The following is a 23,121-nucleotide window of genomic DNA, read 5'->3' on the forward strand; positions in this document are numbered from 1 at the left end:
CCAATCGCAACCGTCCAAAAGTGTTTTGGACGATCCGGATGTTAATAAAGCTTTTCCGGCGAAGAGTTTAATTTTTTTCCAGAAAAGTTTTATTTAAATCCAGACTTTCCAAAGTCAAAACGGACGGCCGAGATCGCACGAAGCCATCAATAACTTCAAGAAGTTTGTCTCATATTTAAAGGAGTAGGCGACAATCGGTCTTGAGTCAATGGGGAGACTAGTGCACAGTTAAGAAGTAAGTCTAGGAACAAGGAAATTAAACCAGCCCATGCTAGCTCCAATCCATGATGCTGACGTGGACTAGGCCTCACATTAGCTTTAAGTTCAGAAAAAAAATATTGAAAATTTTGAATCTGCCCTAGCAAACAAATCGTCTCGACGAAAATAGGAGAGAGAGAGAGAGAGAGAGAGAGAGAGAGAGAGAGAGAGAGAGAGAGGAGGAGGAGGAGGAGGAGGAGGAGGAGGAACCTGACCACCACCATCGACCACCAGCCTCACCGCCACTACCTGTGACCACCAGCCTCACCTCCACCTCCGGCAACCACCACCACCATCGGGTCCACATGGGGCCCAATCCACGTCAATATCATGGGCTGGTTTCCTTGTTCCTAGACTTATTGTTTGTTTGCTAGGGCAGATTCAAAATTTTCGATTTTTTTTTTTAACTTAAAGCTCACGTGGGGCCCAGTTCACGTCAGCATCATGGGTTGGAGCATGGGCTGGTTTTCATGTTCCTAGACTTATTTTAGACAATATAGCTAAAAAGACATGATCCACCCAAGAGAGCCTGGCAACCACTCGCACAAGGAGTGGACAATACATGGATACCAAGAAATTGAAAAGGATAATTTTTGAATTACCTTTTGCATAAAATGACTACACACTACAACAAAATACACAATTCCCGACTAAAATTTCCCGACTAAACACTGTTTAGTCGGAAAATATAAGCCATTCACCGACTAAATAATTTTTAGCCGGTAAAATATAAAACAATTGCCGACTAAATTATTTTGGTCGGCCAAAACATATATTTTGCCGACTAAAGGTCAATTTAGTCGTCAAATATCATTTTTTCGAATTTTAATAAAATAGAAAATTAATTCTGACTAAACAAATTTAGTCAGTAATTTTATATTTTGCCGACTAAAGCTCAATTTAGTCGGCAAATATCATTTTTTCGAATTTTAATAAAATAGGAAATTAATTCCGACTAAAACAAATTTAGTCAGTAATTTTATATTTTGCCGACTAAAGCTCAATTTAGTCGGCAAATATCATTTTTTCGAATTTAATAAAATATAAATTAATTCCGGCTAAACAAATTTAGTCAGTAATTTTATATTTTGCCGACTAAAGCTCAATTTAGTCGGCAAATATCATTTTTTCGAATTTAATAAAATATAAATTAATTCCGACTAAACAAATTTAGTCGGTAATTTACGTTTTTTCCGTCTAAAGCTCAATTTAGTCGTTAAATATCATTTTTCGAATTTAATAAAATAAAAAATTTATTCGGACTAAACAAATTTAGTTATGAAATATCATTTTTTCGAATTTAATAAAATAGAAAATGAATTTTGACTAAACAAATTTAGTCTATAATTTTCATTTTTGCCGACAAAAGTTCAATTTAGTCGTGAAATATCATTTTTTTTGGATTTAATAAAATGAAAAGCGAAATTACATTTTCCGACCAAATATATTTAAGTAGGGTAATATCATTTAATCCGAATTAAGAAATCAAATACATTTCCCAACTAATAGATTTAGTCATAGAATATCAACTTTTTCCCCTTTTTAAAAATGTCAAAGAAAAGAAATATTTGTTCCAACGACATTGATCACGATGCAACCTTGTCGATCACTACCGCTCATTTTTTTTTTCCTTCTTAATCATAAGATTGTCGTAAAATTTTGGCTTGATCGGGCCAATGAAGCCTGTTTATTGGCACATAAATTCTTAATTGTAAAGAATTTTGTTGTCCGATTAAGTGCCTATCCATATGCAGTTAAACTTCATTCTTGGTACGAATGTTCAAATTCGTATTACGTCAAAGATAGATGATTTCGATCGTGAAAAAATATCTCAAGTGGGCCTCGGTTAGTTCACTATTACACTTAAACGTCTCCAAACGCATTAAATGTCTTTTGATAATGTGGTCGCCAAAACCAAATGATCTTCGATTTTAGTGACAATGCTAGAACAAGTAAGACGTGAAATCCTAACGGTTCAGATCGATCATTATAAAAAATGACTCAACAGTTACCTTAACTATATATATGTTTGATGTATTTGATAGTTAACTAATTCTTATGTTGTACTTGTTATTATAGTAGCCACAAGATCGCGAGACAATCTTGACGATCAAGATCGTTGATTTTCTTGCACTTGTTGAATTATTCATTCCAGTAAATTTGTGGCTCAATCAAGTTTAGAATATGCCTTTATCGAGACGTGAATTCATTAGAAAAATGGTATTTTTTGTTCGATCAATTGTCTAACGGAAACAAATCATCTGTAATATTAGTAAGAATGATCTAACTGATAATATTAGAGAAGATAAATGGTTCTGATCGAGCAAAAAAATCTCAAGTGGGGCTTGGGTGGTGTGTTATAAGACTTTAATATATATTTTTAGACGCAGCAAGGTATTCCGACTCAAAGAATTATTCCCTACTAAATATTTAGTCGGCCAAGACAAAAAAAATCACCGACTAATTAATTTTTGGTCGGTAATGATACAATTTTTTGCGCCAATCTGAATTTTTTGTGGAAAAAAAATGGCGGGATTTAGGTAATTTCCGACTAATATTTAGTCGGCAAATATTTTATAATATGAAACGGCGCCGTTACATGTTATCGAAACCCATCCAGTTATACCCTTCCCTCATCTCCTTCACGCATCGTCAATCAGTCCATTCCACTCTCAATCGAACCTCTGACCATTGCTCCAGCCGTGGTCTCTCAACCGCTCTCTCCAGGCGCGGTCTCCACCGTTCAGCACCGCCGCCGCTGCCACACCCTCGACGAAAATCCCTCACTCCTCCGACTGTTGTCTCAGATCCTCCTGCTCCTCTCAATCACCCCCCGACGAAAACCCCTCTCCTCCGACTTTGCATCTCCAGCCGCGGTCGAGCCGCTGTGTCTCTCTGTCGCTCGCTCCTGCTAGGTACTCACTCACTCTCTCTCTCTCTCTCTACCCCCGGCTACAATCTGGGATTTCAGTTCTCGGTTTTCCAATTTGGCGGCTGGGACTCAACCGTAGCTTTCATATAGTTGTTGGCGTGAATGAATATTGCAGGAGAATGGGCGCATAATCTGGAGTTCTCTCTCTCTCTCTCTCTCCAACGCCCAACACAGCTCGCTGTCTCTGTCTCCCCAACGCCGTCCTCATTGTAGCCGTGTTCTCTCCTCGAACTACATTAGAAATCAGAGCCCAGTCTTCGTTATTCAAGGCTGAGGTCGCTCTGCTTTTCCTCAACAGGTACAATCCAAGCTCAGTCTTTGTTTTGCATGTGTTGAATATATTGATTATCTACTGATTTGGTTGATTTCTCTCATAATCTGGGTTTTGCATGTGACTGTTATATGGTGAAAAATGTACCACATTGAACCCCCAAATTTACTGTCACATTAATTACTGATTTGGTATTGCTCTCTTAATCTTGGTTTGCCCTATTGCCGAACTATTGGTCAAAGATGTATGTTAGAGTTTTGTTAAGCATCGGTAGTGTGAAATTTCTTGAAAAAAATGTGTTTCAATACCGTTTGACCCAAAAGTGGCCGAGTAACATACTGTTTGAAAGCATTTTCAAACTTGACGAATAAGTATCGCTATGCTACAAGTGCAACCAAAGTTGTAATACAGGGAGATTATATGCAAATGAAATAAGTTGTAATCCAGGGAGATAAATTGGAGGCTCGATGCGGTGGGGATCCCTTTTACAGTAATTGGGCCTACAAATTATTTGTCCACTGGAGATTGATTCCAGTTTTGGTGTCGACCATAGGCTGAATACCATTCGATGTTTAGAGTTGTATGGGGTGGGTTGTCAAATGGTATTAAGAAGGGTAGGCCAAACTTGTTGAGAAGGAGAGTTTTGTGCCTGCTAATGGTCGAAGATGCCTCAGTAACATACTACTTGAGAGTGTCTTTCTCTAAGTGTGCGTTCTATACTTCATTAGGTTGCTCCAAAATGGGAGCATGGGGCTATGAGTGTGAGTTTCTTGAATGACTTAGTGTGGGTTGGGTTCCTTAGTACTTGATACTCCTACCCAAGTCCCAGGGCCTCAAAGCTTCAGTACTGGAATTTTTCGTCCAAAAAATTTTGGCTTTGTCCAACATCAATTTTATATGAGAAATGCAGACAAAATAACCAACCAATTTTATTCAATATTGTTTCATGTTCCATAATTATGAGACGTTGTCTGATCCACATACCTTGCACCACATCAAACTTTCATTAAATGGAATGGCACTGCCCTGAATCCATATTGAACTATTCGCAAGACTTACGTTACCAAGTCCAAGGTACTCTCCTTCAAGTCCCACCTAAAAAGAAGTAAAAAGGACACCGATCACACAATATCTCGTGTTGAGATAAAGAAAAAACTCGAAAAAGAAATCTTCCTATAGTGAGCACAATACACACTTAAAGCAAGACGAATCCCATGAACTTTCTCGTAACAAGGCAGCAGAACCACAAACACATCCTCCCCTCCCAACCAATTTTTCTTTGTCTCTTTTTTTTTTTTGGTTATCTTTCTTTCCTTTTTGGGGGCTTACTCAGGTTTTTTTTGTTTTTCTTTTGTGCGTGTGGGCATGGGCCCTATGTCCTATGATGAGGTGGAATCGTTGTAATACTAATGAAATTATTGGTTAGGTCCTATGGATAATCGATTTGTTGGGGGACAAGAAATCCTTTTCCTAAGAATATTGCATGGACTTAGCAAGAAAGAAAAGAAAAGAAGATTACACGGAAGTATGTAGTACCAATAAATGTGGAGTTTTATTTTCTCTCTTGCCAACTGCTTTAGAGTCTCCATTCGTACTATTGATGATGTGATGAAGTGTGGCTATAGACTTTCTAGTTGGTGCTGCTTGTCCTTGCTTTAGACTATGATCTGATGAAGGGTGGCTATAAACTTTCTAGTTGGTGCTGCTGTCCGTAGAGCAAGAGATAGTTTTTTTTTTTTTTGGCTAAGCAAAAGTGAGTTATTAATCATAGACTCATAGTAATGGATACAATGATTAAAAGGATTGAGGGCACGACGGTACTTACCGAAGTTTTTTTTGTATTGTTTTTGCCGTACCTCATACTTTTTCCAATAAATACCTAAGTCGTACCACATCCCAAATAGTATTTTGTTTTACGTAAAAATGAAGCTAACTTCACAAGACTTTTTCCTATGCATAGCATGCTCGTAGAATTAAGATTTTGGTCTATTATTTGGTTGGCATAATGACATTTGAATCTTATTTGTACCTTAAGTTTGGCATTGAAAAGCGGGATTATTTTTGGATTAGGTCTTACCTTTTTTCTTTTTAATTAAGTCATGTCACTATTACCTTAATTTTATGAATACTTACTATATGTAACACCTACCTCTAAATATAAGAACTCTATTTTTCTGGCCGTATCCCTGTCGTACATGTACTCTATCTTTTAGCTTTTACTGTATTGATCTACCCGTAGTCATGTACAGTAGATCACAACACATTTCAGCATGCTAACAAATAATTATGGGAAGATATGTAATGAGCGATACTTTATTTCCCCCTAACCTTAGGAGGCGAAAATAAAGAATGAAATTATGCTGAAGGTCATGTTGAGAAACATTCTGCCGCTGCGTGTTTCTGAACGTGCACATGGATCTCGACTTATAAGTGGATCTGCACTTCTTATCTTGTAAGGTTATCATTGTGGTTGAGTAATATTTTCGATTAGCCAGTAAAATATGTTAGCTTGTAAGTTTTTGTTCACTTCGTTGTGTTTGATTAATTTTGTTCTTGACTTTCTGGTACTTCTGATGACATTGGCATCATACTGATTTTTCTTTATTCTAAGGCACACCTCTATTGACCCCCAACCATGTGAGGTTCTGGATATTGCTTTAGCCATTATGCCAGTTGTTGGCATAATATTTTCTGAAACTTGAGTCCTGGTACATGGCTGTTTTTTTGGCATTTCAAGTGTTGTACCTTGCTATTTTTTGTGTTCCTTAAGTTTTTTGTTTGGTTGAGTCAAAATGTGCTGCCTGTTGAACATTTTTCATTGTCATGGTTCTTATTGTGTTCATTCGAGCTCTTTGTATCACAGTTGCCATTAATGACCTGCTGTCATTTGCTTTGGATTCGTTATAGTGAGTTTAGCTCTGTTATTGTCTTTTGCTTCCAGAATTTCTATTCCATATAACATTTTTTGGTCATAGTCTCATAGGCAGTGCAAATGTTTTTGCTGCAAGAATAGAAAGACCTGATACTTGAGGATAACCCCACTACTATGATGTCGTGATGGTTTTTTTTTGCGAATTAAAATCCAGTCATTTGAATATCGTCAAGGAAATGGACAAAAAAAAGAAAAAGCTACCAATAAAGGCGGGTTTATTAGTGCATGTTAGTTTTGTTGTACGTTTATTTGTTCCACGTTTAAAGTTCAAAAAGGGCCGAAAAACGTGACAATTCTAACTTCAAAAACAAAAAAAAAAACTGATAAACCACTATTCTCTTAAATGGTTTACTGCTCTGATTGCATGGAAGGGAAAAAACATTTGTTCTGAACATGTGGATAGTAACAGTTGTTATTGGAAGTGAATGAATAACAATTGTTCTTTTGACGGTGTTCTTATGCTTCATTATTTATTCCTTTCTATTTTGTGCATATACTTAGGCCATATGTAGTGTTGTAAAAAAAACATAGCAATGTTGTGTAACCTTTAATTAATTTTGTAGGTTATAAGTAATGGACAAGAGTTGGATGACGATAAGAAGAAATAGGTTGGCAAGTAGAGAGTATATACTAGGGGTGAAATCTTTCCTCTAATTTGCGATGGCGAATTTAGGACCACAGCCTGAGATTCGGTGTCCATGTAATGATTGTCTAAATGGCAGAAAACATAGCTTTGCAGTTGTTAAGATCCATTTGATACGGAAAGGATTTGACTCTTCTTACAAGACTTGGGTGCACCATGGGGAATTTGTTCCCACACCTCAAGCATATGATGATGACCATCATCACCCCAATGAAGGTATTGGGGATGAAACTGGAGGGGAGGTCCCTAAGGATGGCAACCCATTGCAAAATATGTTGGAACAGGTATTTGTTGGTGGCCTTTTGGATGACGATAGCGATGAATTGCCTGCTAATCTTGGGAGGGGCGATGTCCGGAGTTTCGATAAGTTGTTCAATGCTGCTCAACGTAAAATTTATCCTGGATGTGAAAAGACTGTGCTAGCATTCATTGTTGAGTTGCTTCACGTTAAAGTCTACAAGAAGATGCCGAATGACACGTTCCATATTATGATGAATATTATTAAAGGGATGCGATCAGACTATGATGAGGCTATTCCTTGGAACACTTATGAAGCGAAGAAATTCTTAAGGGATTTGGGTTTGGGATATGTGCCTATTCATGCATGCATAAATGACTGCGCACTCTTTTGGAAGGAGAATGCAAATATGGAAAATTGCCCAAAGTGTAATGAGCCTAGGTACAAGGTGAATGATGGTACAGGTAAAAAGATCCCCCGCAAGATATTGCGGTACTTACCATTGACTCCTAGACTACAAAGGCTATATTGTTGTGAGAAAATAGCTCCTGATATGAGATGGCATAAAGACAAACGTGTAGATGATGACGAATTGTGTCATCCGGCTGATGCTCAGGAATGGAAGAACTTCGATGAGCGATTTCCCGATTTTGCTGCTGAACCACGAAATGTGAGGCTTGGGATGGCTACTGATGGTTTCAATCCCTTTGGACACATGAGTCAATCATATAGTATGTGGCCGGTAATCATGGTGCCTTACAATCTCCCCCCGTGGAAGTGCATGAAAGAACCCTTTTGCTTCATGTCACTGCTTATTCCTGGTCCATCATCCATTGGAAAAGATATTGATGTTTACTTGCGTCCGTTAGTTGATGAGTTGAAAAAGTTGTGGAAGAATGGTGTACAAACTTATGATGCCTCTACTGGAAAAACATTTACGATGCGTGCATGTGTGTTTTGGACCATCCACGACTTTCTTGCATATGGGATGATGTCTGGGTGGTCTACGAAGGGTTATTTGGCTTGTCCCATTTGCAATTGTGATTTCTCATCAGTTAAGTTGAGGAGTAAGATTGGATATTTGGGTGCGCGCCGCTGGCTACCTGAGAACCACATTTGGCGAAGGAGCAAGCTCTTTAACGGTAAATTTGAGGATAGGACCAGACTTGTGGAGTTATCGGGCCAAGAAATATTAGAACAAATTAACTCAGGGACATACGAGCCGTTTGGGAAACATCCAAGTAACAGCAAGAAAAGAAAAAGAGATGAGTTTGAGAAAAATTTGAATTGGGGAAAGAAAAGCATTTTGTTTGAGCTCCCTTACTTTGAGTTTCTCAATCTTTGATGGAATCTCGATGTCATGCACATAGGGAAGAACATATGTGAAAATTTGTTGGGGACATTTTTGGGCATAGATGGAAAGAACAAGGATACGGAAAAGGCACGCAAGGATTTGGAGGATCAGGAATTACGCAAGGAGTTGCACCTAAAGAAGCGTGCAAATGGGTCATTTGAAAAGCCCCCGGCCATGTACACATTATCAGCGAAAGAGAGAGAAGGCTTTTGCAATTTCTTGAAATCGATCAAGTACCCAGATGGATATGCTGCAAACATCTCTAAATGTGTGAACACTCGTGGTGGCAAGCTATCGGGGCTCAAAAGTCATGATTGTCATGTCCTTTTGCAAAGGCTTCTCCCGATTGGTATGCGTGGCTATTTGAACAAGGAAATTGGAACCGCATTATTTGAGTTCAGTAGCTTCTACCAACAGGTGTGCTCAAAAACAGTGAGGAAGAGCGATTTGGATAAACTTCAGGAGAACATTATACTTGTGCTTTGCAAGTGTGAAAAGATTTTCCCTCCCGCTTTCTTTGACGTAATGGTACACTTGGCTATTCACCTGCCTCGCGAGCTTAAACTAGGAGGGCCAGTGCATTATCGATGGATGTACCCCATTGAAAGGTATGTATACCTATTGTACTAATTGTGTCATTTAGCTATAATCATAGAACCATAACCTAATACTGTGGTATTTTGTATAGACTACTTGGAGTTTTGAAAAAATTAGTTGGCAATAAAGCTCATCCTGAAGGTTCAATTGTGGAGGCTTACGTTTGTAAAGAATGTACAACCTTTTGTTCTATGTATCTCGATGGAATTGAGACAGTGTTTAATCGCCAAGAACGGAATGACGATGGTGGTGAGCATGATGTGGGGTTAAGGGCTTTCACTCAGCAAATCCGTCCCTTTAGTATAATCCGGAGAGCACCTGATGTACCTGTTGACCAACGTGACATGGCTCATTGGTTTGTCTTGAACAATAGCCCTGAAGTAGAACCATATCTAAAGTACTTATTTACAACAATTTTTTTCTATATTTGGTTGTGGTTTTATCATCATTCATAATTCTCTATGTTAATTAGGATACACAAGAATTTGTTGGGAAATGGCAATACACTTGACATTGCGAAGAGACAACGCAAAGAGTTTCCTCAGTGGTTCAAACGGCATGTAAGACATACAAAATTGAATTTTCTCATTTGTCGCATTAAGCTATGTTTATTTAAAGTAGCATAATAGTAATTTTTAATGTAGGTGAATGAATTGCGGAAGCAAGGGTCTCTAGAAGCAACTAATGAGTTATGGTCATTGGCCAACGGACCCGGGCCAATAATAAACACATATTCAGGGTGCATTTCTATTGGCGTCCATTTCCTTACTATTGAACGGGACAACCGTCATACAACTCAGAATAGTGGGGTGGTAGTGGAAGGGGAGCATGAAGGCCAGACAATAAACTTTTACGGTTTCTTAACCAAAGTATGGGAAATGGCCTATTTATTCGGTCATCGAGTTGTTTTGTTCCAGTGTGAATGGTACAATTCCGGTTGTAGTAGATTTTTTCGGGTTGATGCACATTGCTCAAGTATTGATGTAAGAAGTCGATGGTATAAGGATGACCCATTCGTTTTTCCAAGTCAAGTTCAACAAGTTTTCTACATTGCAGATACCAAGTTGGGTGAGCATTGGAAAGTAGTAGAACGAATTCACCGTCGAGGAATCTGGAATGTCCCAGAGACGGAAAGTTTTGAAACCAGCGGGTCTCCCAATGAAGTTTTCCAACAGGAAATAACTACTGAGGTTCCAACAATTGTCGTTGAAGATCCTCCCATCGTATCCTCTTTGCGGAGAAATGATATTGAACCTGCAATTACTAGTGAGGAAGAAGATCATAGCGATGAGTATGAAGAAAACTTAATGGCTGATCTAGATGATGAAGAAGAGGAAGAAAATCATAGTGATTCTGATGATGATTTTGACATAGAAGCTTAATGTACGAAGAAATTTGGTGGTCCCTACTTGTACCTAAGAGTAACTGCTGAAATTAGTTTTAGCTACTTTGCTGTTGTATGTGGCCCATTGATTTGTCCACTTCAATTGATTTTGTTCATTTCCTAGCCTTGGGGGATGTCCCTTGGAAGATCAGATGTAGGTTTGTGTTGGTGGCTACTATCTTTTGTGGTTAGCTAGTCACGCTGTGTTCAAGTAGAGAATTCTAGTGCTGAATTCAAGTAGTGTTTGCTTCTAAATCTGTTTCTGTTGGTGGTGGCCAGTTGTGATTCTATGCTAACAGGTTGAGCTGCATGTGGTGTTATTGATGGATTGAAATGCAATTGTGTATGCATCTTATACTTGGTTCTTGAAGAATCTGGATTTAGATTCCACTAGTGCAGCTCTTACTATGAAGTTGCTTGTGATGGTTTTGATATTGATGGTGTTATGCTTTACTTGTCAATTGGTAGTGCTGGATTTTAATGATGCTTGTAGCAGCTTTAACTGCTACCCAATTAGCTAGAGTTATCCAAAAAAAAAAATTTGTATTTTGTTTTCTGATCTAGAGTTATCTACATCTATGCTTACATATGGGTGACAAAGGTTCAGTGTAATTGACTTCTTGAGCAATATGGTTATTAATTGTTTATCATATGCTACATACCTCATAATTTGCACATTGTTTGTCTTACATATCTTTCATTATAATTCACTTCTTTGATATGCTTGTATGTAAAATGGAGTGTTTCAAAATTTGACAGATTGCATCATGCCTCCTGGATCAAAAAAGAGCAGTGCATCCTCCAACTCGACTAGCACAATGCGTAACACTGCAGCAGTACGAGTTGAAACAGAAGCTCCAACACCCGCTTCAGAGATTCTCACATCTACTCCTTTGACTGTTGCATCTCCTTCTACCCATGCTAGTGCTTTAGGTTAATGCACCTGTATATCTATCTCTCTCTCCCCCTCCCTCCCTTTCTCTATGTATCTCACTACATGCCTTTTGTACGAGTTGAATCTGTCATGTCATGTATTTGAGGAATTTGAATCATTGACGTGCCGATCATGCAAGGATCACAAGCACTAATGACCAGACCTGTGGATAAGACCATTAAACAACAATGATGTCACATTCTCAGTTAAATCTGCACACTCTAAATGGGAGAATCACCTAACCATATCTTTATCCTATGTATTGTGGCTAGGAGAGTATGGGAAGCTATTTTTTTATGGTGGCACGTCCATTGGCTTATAACATGTAGTTTTGATTGTAACAAAATCATAACGTTTCTGACGTAAGAGTCTCTTCGAAACTTGAGTTGAGTCCATTATAGTTAAGCGTTAGAAGTAAGCATGAGGATTTGTGGACACTTTCAATCATATAAGGTTCTAGAATCAGTTCTTGCCACAATCAGACTCTCTGACTCATCTGCAGAGCGCAGAGCAGCTCTACGATAGAAAAAAGTATGTAATATGCTGAATGTTTGAAACTTGCTGACATAATTGTGAAGTAAAAACCGCATTGGTCATGGTTCATCTGGAAAGACATTTGGCTTCTTTACCAAAAAAACGTGCAGAACTATGAGGACCCTGCTCATTTTTGGGGGGAAATTGGCCATTCTAGTTATATATTCATCATTCTTTTACTTTTTATTCGTTCTTCTGATGTTAACAATAGTTAAGAACGGCAACAAATGTTTTTCTTATATCAAATTGGAAGTGTCAATTGATGGATCTCCATGCTGTTTTGTCTGCACTCTGCATGTTGGTCTTCGCATCCACTACATTGGAGCTGTTCAGAAACATACATACGGTCCCAAGTTTTCTTGCATATTACACAAAGTTCTCAACCTTTTGCAATGCTTGGCTTAGTATTGGATCCCATTTGTGTACTTGTACATTCTTACTTCTACTAGTACACATGGTTCTGTCCAAGTTATGCTTCATGTCCAGCTAGTTGCATTGTGGAGCTAATGCTACTAGTACACATGGTTCTGTCCAGGTTATGCTACAAGCTAATGCTAACTTGTTGTAGTTGTTATTCTGCTTCTGCTACTGCTACTGTTTCTACTAGTTGCACTATGGTTCGCTTCTACTGTTTTGAAGTGTATTATTGATGGGCATTTGTCTGCTTTTGGTCAGCACATTTGTGTAGTTCCAGTAGTGTTAGTTATGGTTAGCGTATTCATTTGATGTTAACCGTTGTGGACACTTTCATTTCTGAACTGGACTATTTGTATCTCCTTGTAATTACCAGTTTCTATTTTGTTTTGTCTGTATCTCCTTGTCTGCATTTTTTGTCCAGCTTTGGTATTTTGTTGCTTTGAATCCTGTTTTGGATGTTGTTGTTCTGTCCAGCAACTGTACAGTTCTGTCCGTTACTTCCATATCACTTTTGTAATGCTTAGGAGTCCAATCACTTTTCTTACTGCTGCTGCTACTGTTCAGTTCAGTTGCTGCCAATCACTCGCTTTTGCATGTGTTTCACTCCCAAACATGTGGTGTTTGTTATGGCCCACGCACATGCATGTACACACACCTTTTACTTAAGCTACAACTTACCATTGCCAATATAAGTTTTGTTATTTCATTATCATTCCACCAGCTGTGTGAAAGAGAATTCTATGTTGTCAAAAATAAAGATAGCGTTGTATGCTCTACCTTTAGTCAAACATTATTTCTTTTATCTTAATGATTTACTAGGAAGATATATTTTGACTGTTATAGTGATGATACATTGGTGAAAAGCTAGGTTAGTATCCACGAGTTGGAATCATAAAGGAGATTTATGAAAAGAGATTCAATAGATAATAACCTGAGGTTTGAAGGAGTGACGTGGGTGTGTGTGTGTGAGTTCCCCGAAGATTTGTTAGTATGACTAATAGTTTGGCATTAGGGCATATTTGTTACTTGATAAACAATACTCTGGTGAAGGGTTGAATTGGCTTTTGTAAGTCAGACTTATAAAGGAAATCGGACAATTGTGATTCAATAAAGGAAAGATTGAAAAAAAAAATGGTATAAGTGCATTAGTTCTTGAGTAACTAAGTTATAATGATGATGTACAACTTTATTTTCTCTAGTGTCATTACCCATATTTTGAGTTCTGTCTTCAGCCATATGCATGTAGAACTTGCTAGAGATTTTGGGCAATTTGAGCTCAACCCATGCTTTCCAGTACTGGGAAACTTGCTATAATGACTTGGTTCTCGACAGTTTTGAACCAGAGTTTGACCTTGGTTTGTGACTTGGAAAATAGATGCAATTTGAGTACTTTGTTTTTTGCCCCATGTGTGAGTCTATATAGAGCACAAAATGGAGGAAAACCCATCTGGCTTGGTGCCAAATGTGTTGGGAAGGTGGAATTTCAGTTCTGCCATAGTGTAGTTTTTTGTTGGGTTTGCCATCCAAAATATTGGATGGCGTTAGGTTATGGACCAAGTAGGGTGGGATATGGATAGTTCGAGGACGAAATAGGTCATTTTGATAGTTCAAGGATGAAGTAGAAAAATGAGTGATAGTTTGAGGGATGTTTTCATATAAAACTTTAAATACTAATGATAGATTGTTCTTTTTTTGGTTTTTTTTCAGGGACGGCGTTTTAATGGAGTATCGTGCAGGATGTTGGTTATTGATTATGAAGATTGACGTTGGATTTTGGTTGTGGACGTGCTTGGATTTTTGTGGGTTATCCGTTTGTTGAAGTTGAGTGTTTACGAGGTTTGTATATATTTTGTTACTGAGCTTGGATTTTTTTTTTCCCCCCTATGATGGACGTGTTATTTTGCACTTTAGGAATTTGGATACAAGTTATTTTTTAACTATTTGGTGGACACCTTTATTTATAAAAGTTTGTATTTATTTCTTGGAATTTTTATTTAGTATTAATTGCATTAGATTGGCAATTTTGTGCATTTAATGATTGTTGGTTGAAATTTATAGGGAATAATAATATGGAAAAAATTTGTAAAAAATTTTGGAATGATAAATTGGTATGGAACATTTTCCGTCTAAAGTTTAGTCGCTAATAGGTCACAAATTAGTTGATTTGAAAAGACATTTACAGACTAAAATTTAGTCGGTGATAATTAAAACTAGGGGTGAGCAAAATAACCGTTAAATCGTGAATCCAGTCCAAACTAATCCAAACCGACTAGTTTGGTTTGGTTTTTTAGTGATGTGGTTTGGTTTTGGTTTTAAAAATGTAGAAACCGTCTTAAATAGTTTGGTCTGTGGATTTACGTTAACAGTTTTGGTTCCAAACCGATCCGAACCGTATAACACACATATACTATAATATGTTTAGATACATTAAATAAAATTATTTTTCTAATCTAATTCTTTATTCCACCTCCCTATTATTTTACTTCCAAATTGATTCCCTAAACTTCTATATGCGATAACCTACTCCTACAATTTCAAAACACTAAACATAGGTTCGACTAAGTTAATTGATTTCTCACTCTTTGCGCTCGGTTACGAATTTTCTAATCTAACACTCTATTCCATGGCTCTATTCTTTCGGTAATTTCTTGTATTCTACTCTTATTTAGTTAGTTGATGTTAGTGAGTTTTTGTAATTTTTATATAACTAGCTAATTTAATACAGTATAAGTTTTGGTATTCAATTTTAAGTACTTCAAATAGTTTATGGGGATGATATATCAATTTAGAGCGAACCGTGGTTCAAACCGAAACTGAACCGCTTTTTAATGGTTTGGATTGGTTTGGTTATATGAATTTTATGGGTTGGTTTGGTTCTCTAAATTCTTAATCCGTAGGTAGTGGTTTGGTTCTTGGTTTACCATAAAACCAGACCAATCCGGTCCATGCTCACCCCTAATTAAAACCATTCCCCGACTAAATAATTAGTTGGCAAATAGGTAATATATTCCCCGACTAAACAATTGGTCGGCAACTAGGTAGCACATATCCCGACTAAATAATTAGTCGGCCAATAGTAAACCATTCCCCGACTAAATTATTAGTCGGCCAAAAGGTTATATATCCCCTGACTAAACAATTTAGTCGGCAATGTTTAGTCCATTCGCCGACTAAACCGTTAGTCGGCCAATAGTCTGATCTTTGCCGACTAAATACAAGTGCCGACTAAGTATTTAGTCGGGAGATCGTAGTCGGTAAATGCAAATACTTTAGCCGACTAAAACGTTTTTTAGTCGGCAATTTCCTTTGCCGACCTTCTTCCACCGACTAATGTGTCGACCAAAATTTTTAGTCGGGAAAGTGTTTTGCCGACTAAAATTGGTACAATTGCCGACTAAATCTTTAGTCGGGAATGGTGTTTTTTCTTGTAGTGACAATTTCCCAATTAAAGCAAATTAACCAACTCACAATGGCTTCGTTTTTCTTAAATTTGACTTTTTGTTTGATTGATGTTAGATTTTTAGGATGGATCATTCTCCTCGGTAAGAAAAGTCTACAAAATCAATTATGATGAAAAGCAAAATGAATATGCACTAAAGAAGAGAGTAAATACCAAATAAGGGATATATCTTTATGTAGTGTCGTTTTATATAATAAAAAAAATTAAACTACAGTCCGTATTTTTATACTTTTTTGATAACTCTCGTTAAGTTGAATGATTAATTCAAAAAATTAGGAAAAATAAAAATACCAAAATAAAATTTTTGGGACAATGGACATGTATTTCTATGTGCGTGCTCATGTGTTGTGTGTTCATACCTTGAAGGTGGTCGGTCCCCTTCAATAAAACAAAATCAGTCTGTGTAGTAAAATATGGACCACACTAATTGTGAGATGATAAGGGGTGCAAACTAATACTTGGCATGATATATGGTTAGTTTCTCGTGGTTAATTAATTTTTCTTTTAGCTTCTAGGGAAAGTTATTGGAAATGAAGTGTCAAAAAAAAATGAATTAAAAATGAATTTTTTAGAATTTGCAAAAACAAGCAGAGACTGTCCATTTAATATAAGACATAGGCTAAAATTAAATAAAAAACAAACAAACAACGTGTCTATTGGGTTATTTCTAATCAAATACTCCAAATTACCCGAAATGAATTTGGCTCTTAGTTGGCTGGGGTCAATATATATAAACAAGCATTATTTTGCAATTTCCTGAATTTTGATTAACTTTAAAAGAAAAAGAGAAAAACTGATTTGGGAAGTTGACATAAACACCCATAAGGAAAAAATCAATGGGAAAAGATTCCCTTTTGCTGAATCTTTTGCGATAAGAGAGAAAATACCCCCCGAGGGCTATCAAACACCACGAAGAGGAGAAAGAGAGATATCGGTGCATCACCCCAAGTCTTCTTTTCTTTTTCCTTTTTTTTCACACTAAAGGGTAAGAGAGTAGTTTTATTTATCACCTCCGTTAGGCAATTGCCGACCTCAAGTGATGAATGCAAAAATTGACCTCTCGCTCATCCCGTGTATTTTTTCTTCACATCCTGCTCGGTTTTCACATCTACTAGGGGGGACCATTAAAAGGCCCAGTGGACAAACTAAAATAACCAAAAGAAAGAGATCGAAGACTTTTCAGCATAGACAGTCCCATAACACTTGGACAATATTCATATAGCTATCCAGTTCAGGGCTCACTTGAATAAACTAAGAACATAGAACCAGTTTTCCCTCACCATCTCCCTTCTCTTCAAATCCAAAGCTACTCCGTAAACCAAAAAAAAAATGGCAGAGGCTGCTGTGTTGGGACTTCTATCCAACTTCGCCCCCTATCTCCAAAAAGAGTTCAACTTGTTGAGCGGAGTACGGGAAGACATTGAATACATAAGAGCCGAATTCGAGCGCATGACCCATTTCCTCAGAGTTGCTAATGCTATAGAAGATAGAGACCCACAAATCAAAGTATGGGTGAAGCAAGTTCGAGAAGCTGCATATGACACTGCTGATGCTCTTGACATGTACATGCTTCGCCTCAGATATAGACATCATCAGAGCACCAGATTCCGCGCCTTCGTACATAAGGTTTCTTTTTTTATTAAGACTTTAAAAGCTCGCCACCAAATTGCTTCTGAAGTGAAAGGAATCAAATCCAGAATTATCAATATTTCTGAGGGACATCAGCGATATAGTGACATGCATGGCAAAAAAGAGCAAGGCTCAAGCTCTACTCATTCAGACATCGCATGGCATCATTGTCGTGGCAATGCCCTTCTACTCCAAGAAGCTGACCTTGTGGGCATTGACAAGCCCAAATCACACTTGATTCAGTTGCTAGTGGATGAGGATCCTCGACTCAAGGTGATTTCTGTAGCAGGAATGGGTGGATTAGGCAAAACCACCGTTACAAAAAAAGTCTACGACAACGCAACAGTGAAGAGGCACTTTCAGAACCATGCTTGGATCACTGTTTCTGAATCATTCAAGGTCGAAGAGCTTTTAAAAGACATAATTCGAGTTCTCTTTGAAGAAGTCAGGCAACCACTCCCACAAAGAGTGGACAGTATGGATGCAAACAGCTTGAAAGGCATAATTAATGCCTTTTTGCAACAAAAGAGGTATGTGCTTGTTTTTGATGATGTATGGCAAATTGATGCATGGCAAGTTTTAAGAATCATACTGCCTGAATGCAATTGCAGCAGTCGAGTAATTTTGACAACAAGAAATGTAGATTTAGCTTCTTTTGCTAGTGAAGAATATCATGGCATGGTGTATAATCTCAAGCCCTTGCCTCCCAAAGAGTCATGGGCCTTGTTTTGCTCAAAAACATTCAAGGAGAATTCTTGTCCTTCATACTTGGAAGACCTTTCTAAAAAAATCTTGGGAAAATGCGAAGGGTTACCACTTGCAATAGTGGCAATTAGTGGTCTGTTATCAACAAAGGAGAAGAGTGCAAATGAGTGGGAGAGGATTTACCGCGGCCTGGGTGCGGAACTAGAAGGAAATGACAAACTCATGAGCATGAAAAAGATATTGTCCCTTAGTTACTTTGATTTGCCTTACTATCTAAAGTTATGTTTTTTGTACTTGAGTATTTTTCCAGAAGATTGTCGCATTGATCATTGGAGATTAATTCGGTTGTGGGTGGCGGAAGGGTTTATAGAAGTGAAAGAAGGAATGACAAAAGAAGAAGTTGCTGAGGGCTACCTCAATGAGCTGATGAACAGAAGTTTAGTTCAAGTGTCAAAAGTCAGGGATGATGGAAGGTTTGAAGCTTATCGGATCCATGACCTTTGGCGTGAAATGATAATTGTGAAGTCAAGAGAGCAAAACATTGTCACAATAGCAAGTGAAAGAGGCAGAGCCTGGGCTGAGAAATTACGACGCCTCTCGGTCCACCATAATTTGGAAGGCATTCAACAAAGCATCTGTTTCACACGCCTTCGTTCTTTATTCATGTTCAGCGCGACCGATTCGTTGTCCATGTTGTCAAAGGTTGCATCCTTAGGCAAGGGTGTAAGGCTTCTAACGGTATTAGATTTGAGAGGAGCACAATTGGAAACATTCCCTCATGAAATTGTGGACCTCTGTAATCTTACTTATCTAAGTTTGAGGGGAACCAATGTAAAAAAGATCCCGAAATCGATCGGAAAACTCAAGAAGCTAGAAACATTGGATCTGAAACACACGAATGTCACCGAGTTGCCTGATGAGATCTTGAAGCTCCAATATCTTCGCCAACTCTTGTTGTATCACTACAACGACGACCTTTGTTATTATTCTTTTGACAGTATAGTTGGCTTCAAAGCCCCAGAGGGAATAGGAAGTTTGTTGGACTTACAGAAACTATGTGGTATTGAAGCAAACCGAGGGAGTAATAGTGGCATCGTACTAAGAGAGGTGGGGAAGCTAACTCAATTGAGGAGATTGGTCATTGTAAAGCTACAGAAGGAAGATGGGACGGTGCTATGTTCATCCCTTGAGAGGCTAGACAACCTTCGCACATTGGAAGTTATTGCAAAAGAAGAAGATGAGACCATTGATTTAGATTCTTTGACTTTGCCGCCCCGACTTCTTCTTCAAGGACTCTATCTAAGAGGACGTTTGGAGAAGATACCGCATTGGATACCATATCTTCACAACTTGAAAAAAGTATTCTTAGGGTGGAGTAAGTTAAAAGATGTCGATCCATTGCAATCCCTTCAAGATCTGCCCAATTTGCTTTGCCTTATACTTAACACGGCATATGAAGGAGATGGATTATTCTTCAAGGCTGGTGGGTTTCAAAAGCTTAAAGACTTGGCATTGATTAGCTTACTAGGATTGAAATGGGTGAGAGTGGAGTCTAGCTCGATGCCTCTTCTTGAAAATCTAGATCTCCTAGACTGTAAATTGATGATGGAGTTGCCCTCAGGTGTTGAACATTTGGCCAACCTCAAAAAACTAGAATTGTGTGATATGTCTGAAATATTAGTTTCGAGGTTGAAAAGAGACTTACAAGGTGGAGACTATTGGAAAATTGCACACGTCTCTACGGTTTGGGTTGGGGACTCCAAACCTGGTTATTGGAATGGTCGTTATCTATGATATGGTAGAACAGGATTGGAGGAGGATCTTCGAGATTGGGTTATCCCCGTTATTGATGTGCCCTTTCTTCCTCATTTTTTTAGCGTTTGTTAGAGCTTGAAAACTTGTTTGTGTAATCATGTTGTCAATTGTAGATATTTCTTTTGCGTACTTTTTTTTGTCTTGAATTGATTACTTTAATCAACATTAGCCTCGAAAATCCTCGAGTCGCCTTACGGTTACTTCCACAGTACCTGAACAGTATCAATCTACTTAAACGCCGAAGGATTTTTGCATTGAGTTGATTCAAGTAGGTTTTCTCTATCTAGTTCCCCTCCATCTCCTAGAGCTCTTAAATGTGATTTTCAATGTTGATTTAACACTGAAGTTATTAATAGGAGAGGCACAAATGACACTAAAACCGATGGTACAGAACTCTATGAAAGAAGTAAGATTCAAAGTTCCTTTTATGATTTATCTTGGAGGTGGCAATTTCAATCCATATTTTTTTAACCCGCCTAATCCGTCCATTTATAACCCAATCCAATCCAACCTGCCCATATTACATAACGGATTGATATGGGTTCAGCCCATATAAGCCCATATTTATATGGGTTTAGATGAGTTGAAAATGAGTTTAATATGGGTTTAGATGGGTTGAAAATGAATTTAATATGAGTTTAAATTAAAAAACCCTTTCTGCACAAGAATCAGAAATTGGTTCTGTCGTTTGGTTCCATCGTTAAAGCGATCAGTGAGAAACAGTCTCTCCCATAGCATTTTAGTGGGATTGTACCGGAACTGGGAGTATATTTTCTAATGACTAGTGGTTTTTTTTTTTTGAACTTTGGTTTTTTTTTTTATTAGTCCTGCAGGCCGTGTAATTTTGTATCTATTTCTCATAAATATGAATTGCATCCGTTCATTCTCGAATAGAGCTGCAAATGAATCGAGCTCGTCGAGGCGAGCTCAAGCTCGAATATTGGTCTTGTAGTGGGACCCGGGAGTGCTGTAGTGCACCTCCGCACTACACGTGTAGTGCGGCCAATCCGGCTACACTCTGTTTTAAAAGAGAAAAGAGATTCGATCATACGTTTACTAATTTCAACACCCGTTCAAAATATAGAAAAATTGATTAGGATTCTCTGAGGTTAACCTTATCTACTACTAGTATATAGAAGTATATATTTTTTATGAATTTTGACATTTTCAAGCCAACTTGGCCTCGACTCGGCTCATTGCTATTAGTTATCCGTGTTTCTTTTTGAAGCATTCACAAAGTGGATTCATATTCAACCCATACCGGGTGGAAGAATAAAGGAGAAGGAAGGGGAAAAAGAAAAAAGAAAAAAGGGGGAAGCGGGTCGGGTCGGGTCGGGCGGGTTTGTGTTTGGCTTGACCAGTATTCGACCTGACCCTTTTCAACCCATCTATTATTTGACCCGTATTTAACCCATCCCTATTCGACCCATGACCCGTTTCAATCCGTCCAAACCCGACCCAACCCGCTCATTTGCTACCTCTAAAAATCATCAATTTATGTTCTAAATTCTTGGACTGATATGGTTAGTAACAGAATGTACTACACCACATTTCGAGAAATATTTTCCACGGCTCCCTCTTTGTTGTAGTTTTTGTCATGGCTTTTATAGCGCTGCTAACAAAATACTTGGAAGGGAGTGCAAAATGGAACATTGATGTAGGAGAAGAATTTAGGAGATTTCAATTATATGGAAATTTTATTTTAGGAATTCCTCTTTTAATGCTGCTTGTTTAACCATATTCCTATCAGTCTTTTAACTTTGTTAGTTTTGGTTTCCCAGTACTCCCTCCGTCCCTTTTTTAGAGTTCAGTATTTCATTTTGGGCTATCCCTTAATAAATGTACATTTTGTAAAGTTAGTAGGTAAAAGTTGGTGAATTTTTCATTTTGTCCCTAAAAGTATGTTCCATTTTAAAAAGTTAGTGAGTAAATATGTAATGATGTGTTTTCATAGAGGGTAAGGAAAGAAAGTGGAGGTAAAAATTGATGTGAAAGGTCTAATGATGATGTTTTTTTCATAAGTTGAAATTACGAAGCAAGACATTTAAATTTCTTGGCTTGAATGATATGTCTGAAACATTAATTTTGAGCTTGAATAGAGACTTACAAGGTGGCGACTATTGAAAAATTGCACACGTCCCTAAGGTTTGGATTTCGGACTCCAAATCTGGTAAATGGACTGGTCGTTATCTATGATGCGGTAGAATGGGATGGGATTAGTGAATTAGATACATTCTTTCTGAAAGTATAACAACTACCTCTGTTACAAATTGTACAATATGTACCATATAGCCTGTATAGGAAGACAAGCGAACTAATGCATATAAGGAAATAATGATGTCTTATCTGACATGAAGAATAGGGGCTGGAACTAAACCTGCTATGTTAATGGTGGATGCCACTGCAGAGAGAATGAATAGCTAACTTTTCAAGGTAAAACCAGAAAGTGCAGGTGCAAGTTGCTGAATATGTTGGCAAACAGAATTAAGGGTACTACTTCGTTGTGCGATCAGGTGAGATCCCTTCAGATATATTCAATCATCTCAAGAAAAACTTCCCTAACAATATGGTTAACCTTCGTGAATTTTCAAATAACTGAATATGTTTGGTGGAAGTATAGAATGGGTGCTTAATATGGCAGTGCTATTGTGTACTTTAAATACTCGGTATTGATGGTTTGTTTTTCATAGTTAATTAATTTTTCTTTCAGCTTTTAGGGAAGTTTTTGGAAATGAAGTGTCGAAAAAATATTAAATTATGAATCCAAGTTGAATTTTTCAGAATTTGCAAAAACAAAGAGAGACTATCCATATAATTTAAGACGGCAGCTCTAAAATAAAATAAAAACAAACAAACAACGTGTCTCTTGGGTTATCTCTAATCCAATTCTCCGAAATTACTCAAAATGAATTTGGGTCTTAGAAGGCTGGCAACAAGCACTATTTAGCAATTTCCTGAATTTTGATTAACTTCAAAAGAAAGGAAAAAAAACTGATTTGGGAAGTTCAGATAAACACC

General features: G+C 37.7%; 3 protein-coding genes across 3 annotated transcripts; all 3 read left to right on the plus strand.

The window, feature by feature from the left end:
- The first annotated feature begins 6,728 nt into the window (after positions 1-6,728).
- Positions 6,729-11,547, plus strand: LOC131317207 (uncharacterized). The gene is made up of 2 exons (XM_058346778.1): positions 6,729-7,732; positions 11,369-11,547. The coding sequence occupies exons 1-2, from the start codon at positions 7,054-7,056 to the stop codon at positions 11,545-11,547; spliced, it is 858 nt and encodes a 285-aa protein (XP_058202761.1). The 5' UTR covers positions 6,729-7,053.
- LOC131316711 (uncharacterized) lies at positions 8,288-10,804 on the plus strand. The gene is made up of 4 exons (XM_058346143.1): positions 8,288-9,236; positions 9,317-9,622; positions 9,698-9,785; positions 9,870-10,804. The coding sequence occupies exons 1-4, from the start codon at positions 8,635-8,637 to the stop codon at positions 10,605-10,607; spliced, it is 1,734 nt and encodes a 577-aa protein (XP_058202126.1). The 5' UTR covers positions 8,288-8,634; the 3' UTR covers positions 10,608-10,804.
- Positions 11,548-17,116: 5,569 nt separating the features above from the next.
- Positions 17,117-20,261, plus strand: LOC131315889 (disease resistance protein RPM1-like). The gene has a single exon (XM_058345113.1). It carries the CDS (start codon positions 17,284-17,286, stop codon positions 20,080-20,082), a length of 2,799 nt encoding a protein of 932 aa, XP_058201096.1. The 5' UTR covers positions 17,117-17,283; the 3' UTR covers positions 20,083-20,261.
- The last annotated feature ends 2,860 nt before the right edge of the window (positions 20,262-23,121 follow it).

The sequence above is a fragment of the Rhododendron vialii genome, chromosome 2a (genome assembly GCF_030253575.1).
Source record: "Rhododendron vialii isolate Sample 1 chromosome 2a, ASM3025357v1".
Lineage (NCBI taxonomy): Eukaryota > Viridiplantae > Streptophyta > Magnoliopsida > Ericales > Ericaceae > Rhododendron > Rhododendron vialii.

Bases quoted from the DNA above. Each gene is read 5' to 3' on its own strand.
- LOC131317207 (XM_058346778.1), top strand. From the start codon at position 7,054: ATGGCGAATTTAGGACCACAGCCTGAGATTCGGTGTCCATGTAATGAT. The intron at 7,733-11,368 runs GTACAGGTAAAA...AAAATTTGACAG, and splicing joins TAGGTACAAGGTGAATGATG to ATTGCATCATGCCTCCTGGA.
- LOC131316711 (XM_058346143.1), top strand. From the start codon at position 8,635: ATGCACATAGGGAAGAACATATGTGAAAATTTGTTGGGGACATTTTTG. The intron at 9,237-9,316 runs GTATGTATACCT...TATTTTGTATAG, and splicing joins TGGATGTACCCCATTGAAAG to ACTACTTGGAGTTTTGAAAA. The intron at 9,623-9,697 runs GTACTTATTTAC...TATGTTAATTAG, and splicing joins GAAGTAGAACCATATCTAAA to GATACACAAGAATTTGTTGG.
- LOC131315889 (XM_058345113.1), top strand. From the start codon at position 17,284: ATGGCAGAGGCTGCTGTGTTGGGACTTCTATCCAACTTCGCCCCCTAT.